At 52.4% G+C, this 12,534-nt stretch overlaps 1 protein-coding gene across 1 annotated transcript in view; it reads right to left on the reverse strand.

Moving 5' to 3' along the window:
• Positions 1–10,468: 10,468 nt before the first annotated feature.
• The window catches only part of MALL (mal, T cell differentiation protein like), a 28,570-nt gene continuing 26,504 nt past the window's right edge, over positions 10,469–12,534 (reverse strand). Inside the window, exon 5 of the mRNA XM_035001025.1 lies at positions 10,469–12,161. Coding sequence (XP_034856916.1) covers positions 12,099–12,161 — 63 coding nt within the window. The 3' untranslated portion in view covers positions 10,469–12,098. The remainder of the gene's footprint in view (positions 12,162–12,534) is intronic.

Consider the following 12,534-nt stretch of genomic DNA (forward strand, 5'->3'; position numbering starts at 1 on the left):
GGAGGCCTCGTGATGCATCTGTCTCATGGCCTGGGCATCTTCCGGGCCTGCTTCCGCTTTCTCTTCTTCTTGCCTGTGCTCAGCAGAGATCTCGCCCCTTGCCACATCCCCTCACCCCATGCTCACCCTCCACGAGGCCTTCAGGGGCAGAGGTGTGATTGACAGATTGTGTTTTCTCAAAATTCATATGTTGAAGTCCTTACCTGCGATAGCATTTGGAGTGGGGACTTCGGGAGTAATGAGGTTTAGCAGAGGTCATGAGGGTGCAGCCCCACGATGGGCACCTGGTTCTGTGGGCCTCCCAGACCCCTGTCTGAACCACAGAGCTAGATTCTGCTGCAAACCGGCAAAGTGGTCTCTGGGTCTCAGTAATGCAAATTTGAAATGATTATTTGTACACTCACAGTTTGCCAGAAATACACAACACATAGCTATGCTTATTGCCAGGGCTCCCTCCCAGGGCCATGGAAAGGCCTGGAAGCTGAGACCTCGCAGCAAATCCTCCCCCACTCCTGCTCGAGGCCATCCAACCTTACAAATAACTGAAGAGTAGATTTATTAAATAACAGGATCCATGATAGATTTTGAAATGACAGCCTTCATACTGACAAATTAAGAGCAATAGATAAAATTAGTGACTCTGGGGGAGAAATCAGGTCTTCTCTTAACTAGACTTGCTCTGTTCTAATCATGGCTTTGGGGTCACTCTGGCTCCCTCTGGCCAGCCCCCTGCAGGAAGCCTCCTCTCTGGCATCTTTTACCACCCACAGCAAAGGTTTATGGTGCAAAGTTACTCTGCTTACAAGCTTGATATCCAATTCATGAAACTCACAAAAACCTAGTTTTAACTTAAGCATTTAATGTTAGCCAACAAATGTTTAGATTTTACATATTTTATCATATATTTAACAATTTAAGGGTGCCTTTATTTCTTGATAATTAAATACGCTTAAGCCCTTAAAATTGTATCTATAAATATGATAGTTTTTATTTTCCTTTTATATATTTCAGTTATTTGATTTATATAAAATCTTCCTGAATATTTAAATAACTCATAAACCTAAAAAATTAAATTTAGAAATACTGTGTGTTTTAAGTTCTCTCAAATATATTTTTTAAAGATTTTATTTTTACGTGATCTCTACACCCAACATGGGGCTCGAATGTACAAGAGCCAGACGCTCCACCGACTGAGCCAGCCAGGCGCCCCAACTTCTCTCAAATATTTTAACATTGTTGGTAAATTTCGGATGCTTTGACTTAAAATCACAGACCTCAACTGATGACACACGTTCATCTTTACTAAGCCAAATTCTTTTAAACTTGACAAGACACCTAGAACATGAGATATGCACACATTTACATGAACAATTATTACGAGTTTGATTCAGTCTCAAATGGTTCTGTAGTTCATTCTAAACCTTCCTAGGCTGTGGTTGCGTAGACGGGGAGGAGCAGAGCCGGGGTGGGAGCAAAGGCGCTGGTGGGGGTGCCCAGCAAGCCTCAGTGGCTGGCAGCCTGTGCTCAGGGCCCGGGGCTGATGCCTGCCTGGGGAGGCTGCTCCCTGGTCAAGGTGTCACAGGAACAGAGGGCCTGGAGCCAGGCTAGAGGGGGTTTCATCACACCTGCCTTGCAGGTATTCTGGGATCTGCCATGTGGAAACTACGATGTGGACCTACAGTAATGTGGGAAGATGTTCCTGGAGTGGATACGGTATGAAGCCCTTTGGCTTCACATGCGTGCATCAGGTGTGAACCTGGAAACGTCATCGGAGGCACCATAGATGGTAGGTGCTGCATTTCATGGGAGGGGCTGGACCCTAGAGCCTAGAACGAGGGGCCAAGTGCAGTCTATTAGAAGCTGAGAAGTCTGATTCTCCACTTGACCATTGGAGGATGCAGAGGATCTTAGAGCACTGGTGGGCAGCTGGTCTCAAGGGCTTTAAGGAGCCTGTTTGAAGAGTTTAACCTGTGACCCCCAAGTGGGAGGGGCACACAGACTGGTCTCAGATTCAAGCTTAAAGAATCCAGAGAGTGAGTGACAGGCTGGCAGTCTGCCTTCATGTTGGAACCCAAGTGGGTCATGGCAAAGGATGCCAGAAAAGTTCGCCATGGGTCAGACAGGGGCTAGGAAGCAAGGGAAGGGGCTGGAGTGGTTTTAGCTCCTGCAGCAAGAGGACCCCGTGGAGGGGCCGGGGAGGGGTGCGGCAGTTGGCAGCCCCGGTTTCTCCAGAAAGCAGCCAAGGTGGCCAGAGCCACATCCTCCTCATTGAGGGTCTGCAAACCAAAGGTGCACAGCAAAGCACCTGAAGGGCAGGGAGGAGTGGGGGTGGGGAATCGCCGTAGAAATCATGAGAACACCCGTCTGAGAAAGCCCATGCCAGATCACGCCACGGGACCTATCTCCTATAGTCCTTCCCACTGCCATTCTGTCCTCTTTCCTGATCCACCCCAGGAGGGTCAGAAACTATGTGAGCAAGCAGGGGCGTGAGGAAGAGGGGAGAACCCCGCCATGCCACCCCTCCCAGGCTGCAGCAGGTTGGAGGAGGGTAGGGTGGGATACAGGTGGGGTAGGAGCCAGGCGTTGTCACCTAAGAAATGACCTGACACCCTGCTGGGTTTTCCACCAGGTAAGAACTAACACCGAAGAGTGAATTAAAGGGACAGAGGGAAATTAAAATGCGGCTGCTTGTTGATTGCTTTGCTCATCTGTAGAAAGGGCTGGGCATGGTAGGAAAAGCAGAGATATTCTCTCTTCCTCACTTTATCTTTTCTTCCATCTGATAACTGTTCTCTCTGCCCCCCTCCACCCCAACGCCTTTTCCTCTGCCCAGGACCAGTGTGCAGAGGACCTAGAAGATGAAGACAGAATCCTAGGCCACCAGAGTCCTGTGAGGGTACCGCCCTGGGCAGCCACTCTCTCCCTGTGTGCCTTTGTGCTGGGAACTCCACTTGTGCTTCCCCAGTGGGGTTTCCTGTTTTGCTGGCCCTTTGCAACTCAGCTCTGGGCTGCCGGCTGTCCACCCACCCTGAATTCCCTGGGCGAGGTCTTCGTGCCTCTCTGGTCCTCCTTGGCCCCTTGGAGATCCCACTCCTATGGCTGCCCCCGCCTGGACCCCAGTGTCCTTGCAAGGCTGTGTGCCCTCCATTGCTCTCTCTCCTCCCTCTGCTGGAGAGGCAGCTCCCGCTATAGCTCTTGCTCTTTGATTTTCCAGGCCCAGACCTGGTGCTGCCCACCTCCCCGCACTCCAGGGGACCCAGCCAAGTTCTCTTCATGCCCCCCTTGGTTTGGTTTGAGAGCACCCTCCTCCCTTCCCCGCCATCATCCAAGCGGGCAAGGGACTGATAGTAGCCGCAGGGCGCCCCTCTGGTGAGTCCGGCTGGCTGGACCTCCTGTCGTGGGGATTCTTGGCCGACTCTGCTCTCCATGGACTTGCCAAGACCCCACTGTCACCCTGTCACATTTACAAATACAGCCAGGGAGGGCAACGCCTGCACCAAAATATTAACGTTGGCTGCCCCTGGCTAGGAACATTCCAGGTGATATTTCATTTCACTTTTGCATCTTGGAATGTTCTAAAATATTTTTTAACAGACTCTTATTTTAAAGATTTTATTTATTTATTTGACAGAGACACAGCGAGAGAGGGAACACAAGCAGTGGGGAGTGGGAGAGGGAGAAGCAGGCTTCCCGCTGAGCCGGGAGCCCGATGCGGGGCTCGATCCCAGGACCCCGGGATCATGACCTGAGCCGAAGGCAGACGCTTAACCAACTGAGCCACCCAGGCGCCCCTAAAATATTTTTCAAATGCTTACAATTTATTATTTCTAAATGAGAATTTTTTTGAGAAAAGCAATGACTTCGGGGCGCCGAGTAAGGTAAGAATATGAATATTCTAGAGAACATATACACCTAGAGTGAAGTAAACAGCAGGTGTGAGCGCGTGTGTGGTATCTTTGCACACACACAGGTGGAAACAAGATGCTGTATATTTGGGGACTAAAACTTCTTAAACAGCACCTCTCCAGCCTTCGTCTGTTCTGCTCTGCGTCATCTCCCGGGCTCCTGGCTACTTGTGCTTTGTTGCTTGGCCAGTGGTAGGCTCTGGCAGGACACTGGAAGGTGGGGGGACGGTGGTGGGGGGGAGAAGCCACTGTTCTTGCCCTCTGTGAGGGAAGTGGTTCCGGCTGCCACAGGCAGTTGTGGGCACCAGGGGCTTCTGGTGGTCTCCCCCTTGGCAGCCGGCCCCCTGCCGCAGGGTCAGCAGTGATGCCCTCCTGGGATGCGGGGTCACCCCCTCCCCTCATGTGCCCCTCCGGCCCCCAGGGCTGTGCCGACTTCCTGCAGTTACTAATCTCTGGGTTACCTCTCATCCCCCTTCTTTACTCCTTCAGCCCTTCAAACCATTTGTCACAGGTCCCTGAATTAAATCCTCTCTCTGTGCAACACCTAACATGGTTTCTGTTTTCCAGACTGGACTCTGGCCAACTCAGTTAGCCAAGCACGTGGCCGACGTCAGCCCTGGTCTCTACACGGCCATGGCAGCCTTCTTGTCCCTCTCCACTCTGCGGCCCTCGCTGTCCCTGCCACGGCCCGGGTTCTCTGTCCCCCACGGGGAGCAGGCAGGCCGTCCTACAGAGGAACAGCTGGTCCTCGGCTAGCTTGGCCCTGGGCCTGCCGCAGAGAGGAACTCCCAGGCCGGGACTCCTCGTCCCCAGCACCTCACATCCTGTGCCTTGCCCGGCCCTGAGACCCCCCTGCTTCTCCCTCTCCCTCTGCCCCACGCCCCTCATGTTCTCTCTCAAGTGCGATCTCTCACTCTCAAGTTAATAAAATCTTAAAAAAAAAAAAAAGAATATTAAATCTTCTGACCCATTAAACATGGTATGTCTTTTATTAGATTTTTAAAATTTTGTCTCAACAATGTTTTGTAGTTTTCAGTGTACAGATCTGGTACTTTTTATATTCCTAAGTATTTTATTCTTTTTTTTTTAAAGATTTTATTTATTTGACAGAGAGAGATACAGCGAGAGAGGGAACACAAGCAGGGGGACTGGGAGAGGGAGAAGCAGGCTTCCCGCTGAGCAGGGAGTCTGATGCGGGGCTCGATCCCAGGACCCTGGGATCATGACCTGAGCCGAAGGCAGATGCTTAACGAATGAGCCACCCAGGCGCCCAGTATTTTATTCTTTTTGATACTATTGTACATGGAATTGTTTTCTTAATTTTATTTTTGGGTTATTGGTGTTAGTGTACAGCCAGCAATCACTTTGTTTTTTTTAAAGATTTTTATTTATTTATTTGACAGAGAGAGACACAGCGAGAGAGGAAACACAAGCAGGGGGAGTGGGAGAGGGAGAAGCAGGCTTCCCACGGAGCAGGGAGCCCGATGTGGGGCTCGATCCCAGGACCCTGGGATCACGACCTGAGCCAAAAGCAGACGCTTAACGACTGAGCCCCCAGGCGCCCCAGCCAGCAATCACTTTTCATGGGCCTTCGATCCACGTTCAGCTTCAGTTGAAAACCTAGTTAAGGAAACATAGTTAATACCTTCCAGTATTTTAAACTGTTTTGATAAGTTTAATATAGGTGTTTTTCTTCTTAAGTACTTCAGTGGTCTCATAAAGTCATTTTGAGACTTTTAATTTCAAATATTGAATCTGAAATATGATGATGCGTTTTACATTCTCTTAAATGTTCCAACTTAGATTTCTGCCTAAAGCCGCAGGTTTAAAGCAGGTATGCAGTTACACACAAGTCTGAGGGTCCCAAATCTCGAATACATTACTTGCATAAAATTCCAGAGATGAGAGTCCTTCTTGACACCCAGACCCTAATAACTAAATATTTCTGAACTCATGTGCAGTCCTTCCGAGATGGGCATTTGGGTGCCCGCTGGGAAGGGTAGTCACCTGCAGACCTCGGGGACAATTCCATTCACTCAGCTGAGGAATCATCTAAAAGTCCGGATCAGGAATTGATTGTAGCCCGTTCAAGCAAACAAACTTACACCAAAAAGTATGTACCTAAATGCCAGCATGAGTTCTTTTGAAAAGACTCTATTTTGATGTTTCATACCAATTCCACACTTAATATCTCCCCTAATACTTTTGAATTATTTTTATTATAATTAAATGTACATATAAAGATAATGTAATGAATGTTTTCACTAACTCCCATGTGGTTTTCCCAGTTTGTCCCAATGTGCAATAAATTGTATTATTTTCTGTGTGTTCCATGATGGCAAAAGATTGGGAAGTACGATGTAAGGAAGGTGTACTATGTGTCAGGCCGCTGACCCAGGCCACCTTACTTCATTCCCACAGCAGAGGGGCCAGGAGAGTGAACGGCCCAGGTTGAAGCCTCTGACTGCTGGGCCAACTGCTTCTCAATAAACATTTGCAAAATAAGGAATGGCCTGTAGTAGCCATTTACACCTTAGTGTGAATTTATTTCTAGAACACCATTTCACCTCTACTTGTGAAATAAAAGGCAAGTGTTTCATTCAAACTGCACCAAAGATCCCAGGAGTCTGGCTGGTTTCAGCCACACAAGTATTTTGACCCGGGGCTGTAGAATACTCTGGCCTAATTCCGCACCGAGAACACAGGTCTGTTAGGAACTGTGACTGCACTGGAAGCCTGAGGGGAGCCAGCTGCTTCCTGGAGGAAGCCCACTGCTTTACAGACAAAGCTCCCCCCAGAGCTAGGGCCATTCACACCCTGCTTTATCTGGCCCTCTTCTGGAACCCATGGGAGGTATGACTAGACCATTTCTCACACAACCCTGGCTGCTGTTGGCTCCTGAAGCAGGGCTGCTCTGAGCTTCAGGACCCTTCCTTACACTGTTCCCTATCCTAATTGCCCTCCCCACTTGGCCGCATCTTATCCTTTAAAACTCCAGCCTGGTGGCTCTAGGCCAGGGAAGGGTATGTGGCAGACCACTGATCATTCTGGTAACTTCCTTGAGGTCCCATTTTCTAGGAGACCCCTTGTAAATTCCTCCCCTCTACTTCCAGTTGGAGGCACTGCCTTGTCGCTGTAGGCCGTGAGCCCTCCAGCCCCTGCCACACCCCACCCTAGGTTCTTAAGAGCAGGAGGGCTTGGCCCAGGGCCAGGCATGCAGGAGATGTACGGCAAAAATGCATGCAACAGAACTAAACCTGAATTTTTGCTGAAAGCAGACATCCTGGCTGCTCCCAGAAGGCATGTGCCCTGGCAGGGCTCTGCCCTTGCCCAAAGATCCCAGCTTCTCCCACCAATGTGTCTCCTGAATCCATACCAAAAGAGCCTGGTTTGGCGGGGACCCCCGGGATTCAACTTGAGCTGCATGACCTGCCCTCTCACTACATGAAAGTGGCTTGGGTCTCCCTCCTCAATTCTCCCTTCCACTCTCCCTGTCCCCCTGCCTAGGAGGAGGTAGTGGCTCCCTAGGACCTTTGAGAGCATCCTTGCCTGCCCCTCAGTACACAGAGAAGTAGACTGAGGCAGAGAGAAGGCACGTGCCCAAGACTGTGGGTGCTGATGCATGCTGGGGTGGCCCCTCCTTGGATTCAGCTGCAGAATTTCAGCTACGGGTAGGGCCAAATTGCAGGGTCCAGGCCCTGAACCACCTCCATAAGCGTGTCAGGAACACTGCAGGGTGGAGGCTGGGAAGCTGGGTCAGGCCAGGGATACTACCGGCAGCTTCTGGAAACCTAGGCATGTACCAGATAGACAGAAGCTAATTAAAGGAACATGATGGTTTTTAACCATGTGATGACATTGCAATTCTTCTCCTGTAACCCTGTGACATGACATCCCCCATCCCCTTAGCTGCCCCCGGGAGCTGCCATGGTAGCTCAGCTCCTGCCCAGCATGTGTCCCTCTCTGGTGCAGGCTCGCCACCAAGGGACCCAGAAGGCTCTGGGCATTTGGTGAACATAACAGAGCAAAAGGGGAGGAGGGGTTGGTGATGGCTAGGAAGGGCATCAGACAGAAGCCCCTCTTTCCTCCATCCGGGCAGAGGAGACCTTCTCTCACGGCTTGGGCCCAGCCATCACCCAGCCACAGTGACAGTGAGGGACAGAGGGGGTCTCTGCCACACCCATTCCCTTTCCTTCAGCTCTGATTCAATAAACTACAAAGGCACAGTCTGTCTCTGGGCCTCAGTTTCCCCATGTGTGAGGCAGTGGGCAAAGCTCTGAAGGCAGGAGGCCCCTCTGTGTCACTCCCTGTGCAGGAGAAGCCTTCCCTGGTGAGATCCCCAAAGACCCCGGCTGGGCCGAGCCACTTCTGCCCGACCACCTGCTGTCACCGGCCCTCTCCCGGTATTCGAGTGGAGTCCCCATGCCACCCAGTGGCGCAGCTGGGTAACCGCATTGGGCTCTTTCAACCTGTTTCCCACCTCCATCGGGCTCCACCCGATCACGAATGATAGGAGTCTTAACTCTGGAAGGAGAAATAGTTCCATCATCTTCATGACGGTGAGGTGGTTTGCTATCATTGCGGAAGGAAGGGACGTGACCTCAGGGGCGTCTCACGGGTTCCTGTCAGTTTCGATTAAACAAGTCCGTAATGATTACGCTTCTCGGCCTCCCAAACCTGCTGACGCAGCTCGTCCGGGTGCACAGCCGCACCTTCCCCCCGTGCGCCTTGACATTCCGACGCGCTGGTATGATTACAGCTTAACCGAGCTGGACCTGGAACTAACTTCCCGTTGGCGTGACCTCGCGCTGATCTCTCTCCATCTTGCCGAGCTGCACCTAGACATTATGGTGTGGGGATACCCAGCATCCCAGCTTATGCAGAGGACATGTTCGGGAGCAGCGGCATGCCTTGCCTGAGTTCACAGAAAGATGCAGAAGCCCCGTCCTCTGGACTCTCCTCCCCGCCGTCCACCATCTCCCAATTCAGGGTCCTGGGCAGGTAGCTTGGTGGAGCTGACCTTGAGACAACCGTCCACTGCATCTCCTTCTTCCCGGAGGTAAGAGTGGGTGCCCATGTAAGGAAACAAGGGCATGAGGAAGGAGGCAGCCCACACAGAGTTGCTGCCCCCCACTGCTGGTGTCCTCCACACGGAGAATACAGAGGACCCTGCCCCGTCACACTCAAGGCCACAGCTGCCCCTCCTGGCCCCCAATCCTCGTGCCTCCCAAGTTTGCTCAGGCAGTTTTGGAGGCCAGGTTTGAGTAGCTGCCTCAGAAGGGCTTCTCCGATAGAGGGTCCTTAATACCTTTTCATTAGCCCTACTATGTGCTGGACTCAGAACCAGCAAGGCAGCCAAACCGGGTAACTCCCATCAGACATGGCGCTGCCTGGCGCGGGCCCCCACAGGCTGCCAGAGCTGGCCTGGCCCTGGTGGTGGTGACTGGGCTCTTCCTCACTGTGGATGCGGTTCTAGGGTTCTAGGATGGAAGGAGCTAAACTGCCCCATAGGAGGCTGGAAGTAAAGGACTGAGCAGAGAAGAGCTTTTTCTGCTCAAGATGTCAGACTGTGGGTTGGAGGTGAAGACAGGGAGGGCTCAGGAGCCAGCTCTGCCTTCAGTCCCTGCAGACTGGCTATGGCCTTTGCAAGTCCTCTTCCTGGTCAACCGTGCTGGGGCAGAGCTGAGACTGGTGGGGGCCGGCCAGGGAGGGTAGGGAAGAGCAATGATGGTAAAATATCCAAGAGCGAAACCTCTGCCCTTGAAGATCTCATAGTCTAGTCAAGGGAGACCCCACAGCACATGGGGCACACAGCCCTGGTGCAGAGGCAACCCAAGAAGGCAGGGGACAAGAAAGATCTCCTGCAAGATTAAAAACGGCTTTTCATGTGGACAAGAGGGACAGGGCCTTCGTGTTCCCAGGAGGATGGAACATAATGTCCAGCACGAGCATGGAGGCAACAGCGGGACCGAGCTGGCCACAGCCATCGTCCTGACACAGGGCCACCATGGGGACAGGGAGGGACAAAACTTGATCCATGGCTGGAGGAATGGCCGAGTGTTCCTGAGGGCGGTGCCTGGCTCTGGGGACCCAGGTCCTGTGATACCCAGTGATGAGGGGCAGGCTGGGCAGTATGGCCACTGCTGTGAACTTGGGGGAGCCGGGGCTCAGGGCCTGGTCCACTGTGGGTCATGGATGGGGCACCTTGCATTGTGGCAAGAGAGAAGGACAGGACTCTGTCAAGAAGAGTAGGAATGACACAGAGGGCCGGGGTCCTCTGTGTCTATGGGGGCCTCTTCACCTCCCAGGCCCAGCTAGCACACCCCCAGCTTTGCCTAAGCTGGGAGTTTGGTTTCTGGAACTTGCACTCAAACCGTCCTTACTGAAGTGGAAATGACACAGGCCCCAAGCCCTGGAGACAAACGCAACCTCCCTTGCTGCTGCCCGAGGAGCTGGGCCCTCAAACCCTCCCCTGGGTGTTTTGGTGAAACTGCTCTCAGGATTCGTGGAATGGTGGCCAGTTCTAGCCACTAACGTCACGAAAGTGACCAACTTAATACTTCTTACTGTACACACAACTTTTATTTGGATGTGGCTACTCGGTAAATATTGAACAGTAATCATCCCAGGCAATAAAATGAGGGATAAATGGTGGCTTTTCAAGATAACACGGTGGTCAGGAAGTGAGTAGTCAACAAGAATAAGCCAGAATTTTCTTGTTGGTGGCTCCCTGTACCCGCCCCCCACCCCCAAGGAGCAGCAAAAAAAAAAAAAAATTGGTAACAAACTATAAGCCCAGAATCAGCTAAGACTAGTCCCTTTCCGTAATAATTCATCCCATTTCAAAACCAGAGCAGACATGTGCAGCCGTGGGGCCGTGCCCTGCTCACCTGGGGCGGGAGGCCCGGTGCTCAGACGGAAGACTGGGCTGGAACCCCTGCACAGATGAAGACAGGCCGGAGAGCGCAGCTTCCTTTTGAAAAATATTTACTTTGAAATCAAGCACCTCATGCTCGCTTCGGCAGCACATATACTAAAATTGAAATCAAGCACCTCGATTATATGTTTCTGTGTGCATAATGCCGCCCTTTCCTTTGAGAATGGCCCTAAATCACGGACGCCTTTGCATGTCGGGGTGTGCGAGCCCTTCCCCCCATGAGGCCCCACACAGCTGGCGCCACTCAGGGGGACGCAGGGGGTGTGGGTGCATGTGGAAGAGCACGGACCCTGGGACGGGGGTCCTTTCTGGCTTCCTGAGATGTCCCACGTCGTGGGACAGAAGCCCACAGAAGAATCCTTGCCTGGAACGTCCTGCCTCATTCCCTTGATGGTCTTTTCTGAGGGAAAAGGTGGCTTCTAGTCCTTAGGAAGCAGGTTTCTGGAGGCCTGGCACAAGCATCCTGCAGCCTTGCGGTTTTCTGTCAGGCCCGACTTGGGGAGAAGCAGGCAGCGCCCCCCCCCCAAGTTCTTACTGCATAACAATTTTGTAGAGTCAGTCACTTATTTTCCTCACAAATCTACCCTCAAAGTTGCTTTTATGAAGATTTTCCTTGGATCCCAAAACTGGGGAGGAAAGGGAAGGGGGCAGTGGGATGGGCGGGACAGTGTGGCTCGTCCCTGTCAGCTCCCCCAGGGGAGGGGAGAGAGGATTTGGACCCCTGCTCAAAGCAAAGGCAGAACCATGCCTCAGGAACAAGGTCTGTGGGTCTTCTTCAGATCTGAAGGCATCGACAGCACCATTTCGATTTTAACAGAACAAGAATGAGTGTCCCCTTAAACCTGCTCTGGGGGAACCTGACTCCTGAGGCAGAATCCCCAAACAGGTGTGACAGTGGCAGAGCTGGTATTCTCACCTGTGAGGACTTTGGATATCGGTTTTCCAGAAGAGTGAGGTGCCCCGTCGGAAGGGACAGTTACTTTCCCAGGCAAAAACCAAACCAACCAAACAAACAAGCAAAATAACACCCCCCCCAAGCTTTTTCATATTCGCCGTAATGAATTAAAAATGTCCAAACAGAGATGCCAGAGTGCGATTTCATCACTCAGTCTGAGAAGCTGGTCTGTCCAGCCTGTTGATGTTCTTGCTGATCTTCTGTTTGTCATCCACATGGTGAATGTTGAGAGCGACTTTCCGGAGCCCATCATCCAGGTGTTGCTGGGGCGCTTCTCCCCGCGGCCCGGCTCCCCGCCTCTTCAGTGGTAGTAGATGCTGAAGGCATGGAGGATGTAGAGCAGGGCAGTGATGAAGGCGAAGAACTGGAAGGAGACCAGAGACTCCTGCATTAGCTATGGCCAGGGCCGACGGCCGCCCCCACCCCTTCCCTGCAGTCTGGGAGGCCGCGTGTCCTGACCCTGCTCCCCCTGCCTGCCCCATGCCCTGCCAGGCAGCCACCGCTGGCCCCCCTCTCCACCCTCCTTGATACCCGCCATCCCCGGGCACCCTCCTGGGTTCCCGCTCCAACTCTTCTGGGCACACATGTCCTCCTGAACCTGGGCAGAGAGCAGGCTCGCTCAGTCCCTGCCCCGGGTCCTGTCTCCCTCGCTGTCCCCTTGTTCCGGCCAGTCTGGACTCTGATGACTTCCCCCACATGCCCACCTGGTAGCCCAGGACCCCGCCTTGAGCACCTGC

This window comes from Mirounga leonina, unplaced genomic scaffold (assembly GCF_011800145.1).
Source record: "Mirounga leonina isolate KUSES-001 unplaced genomic scaffold, KU_Mleo_1.0 Mir_125, whole genome shotgun sequence".
Taxonomy (NCBI): domain Eukaryota; kingdom Metazoa; phylum Chordata; class Mammalia; order Carnivora; family Phocidae; genus Mirounga; species Mirounga leonina.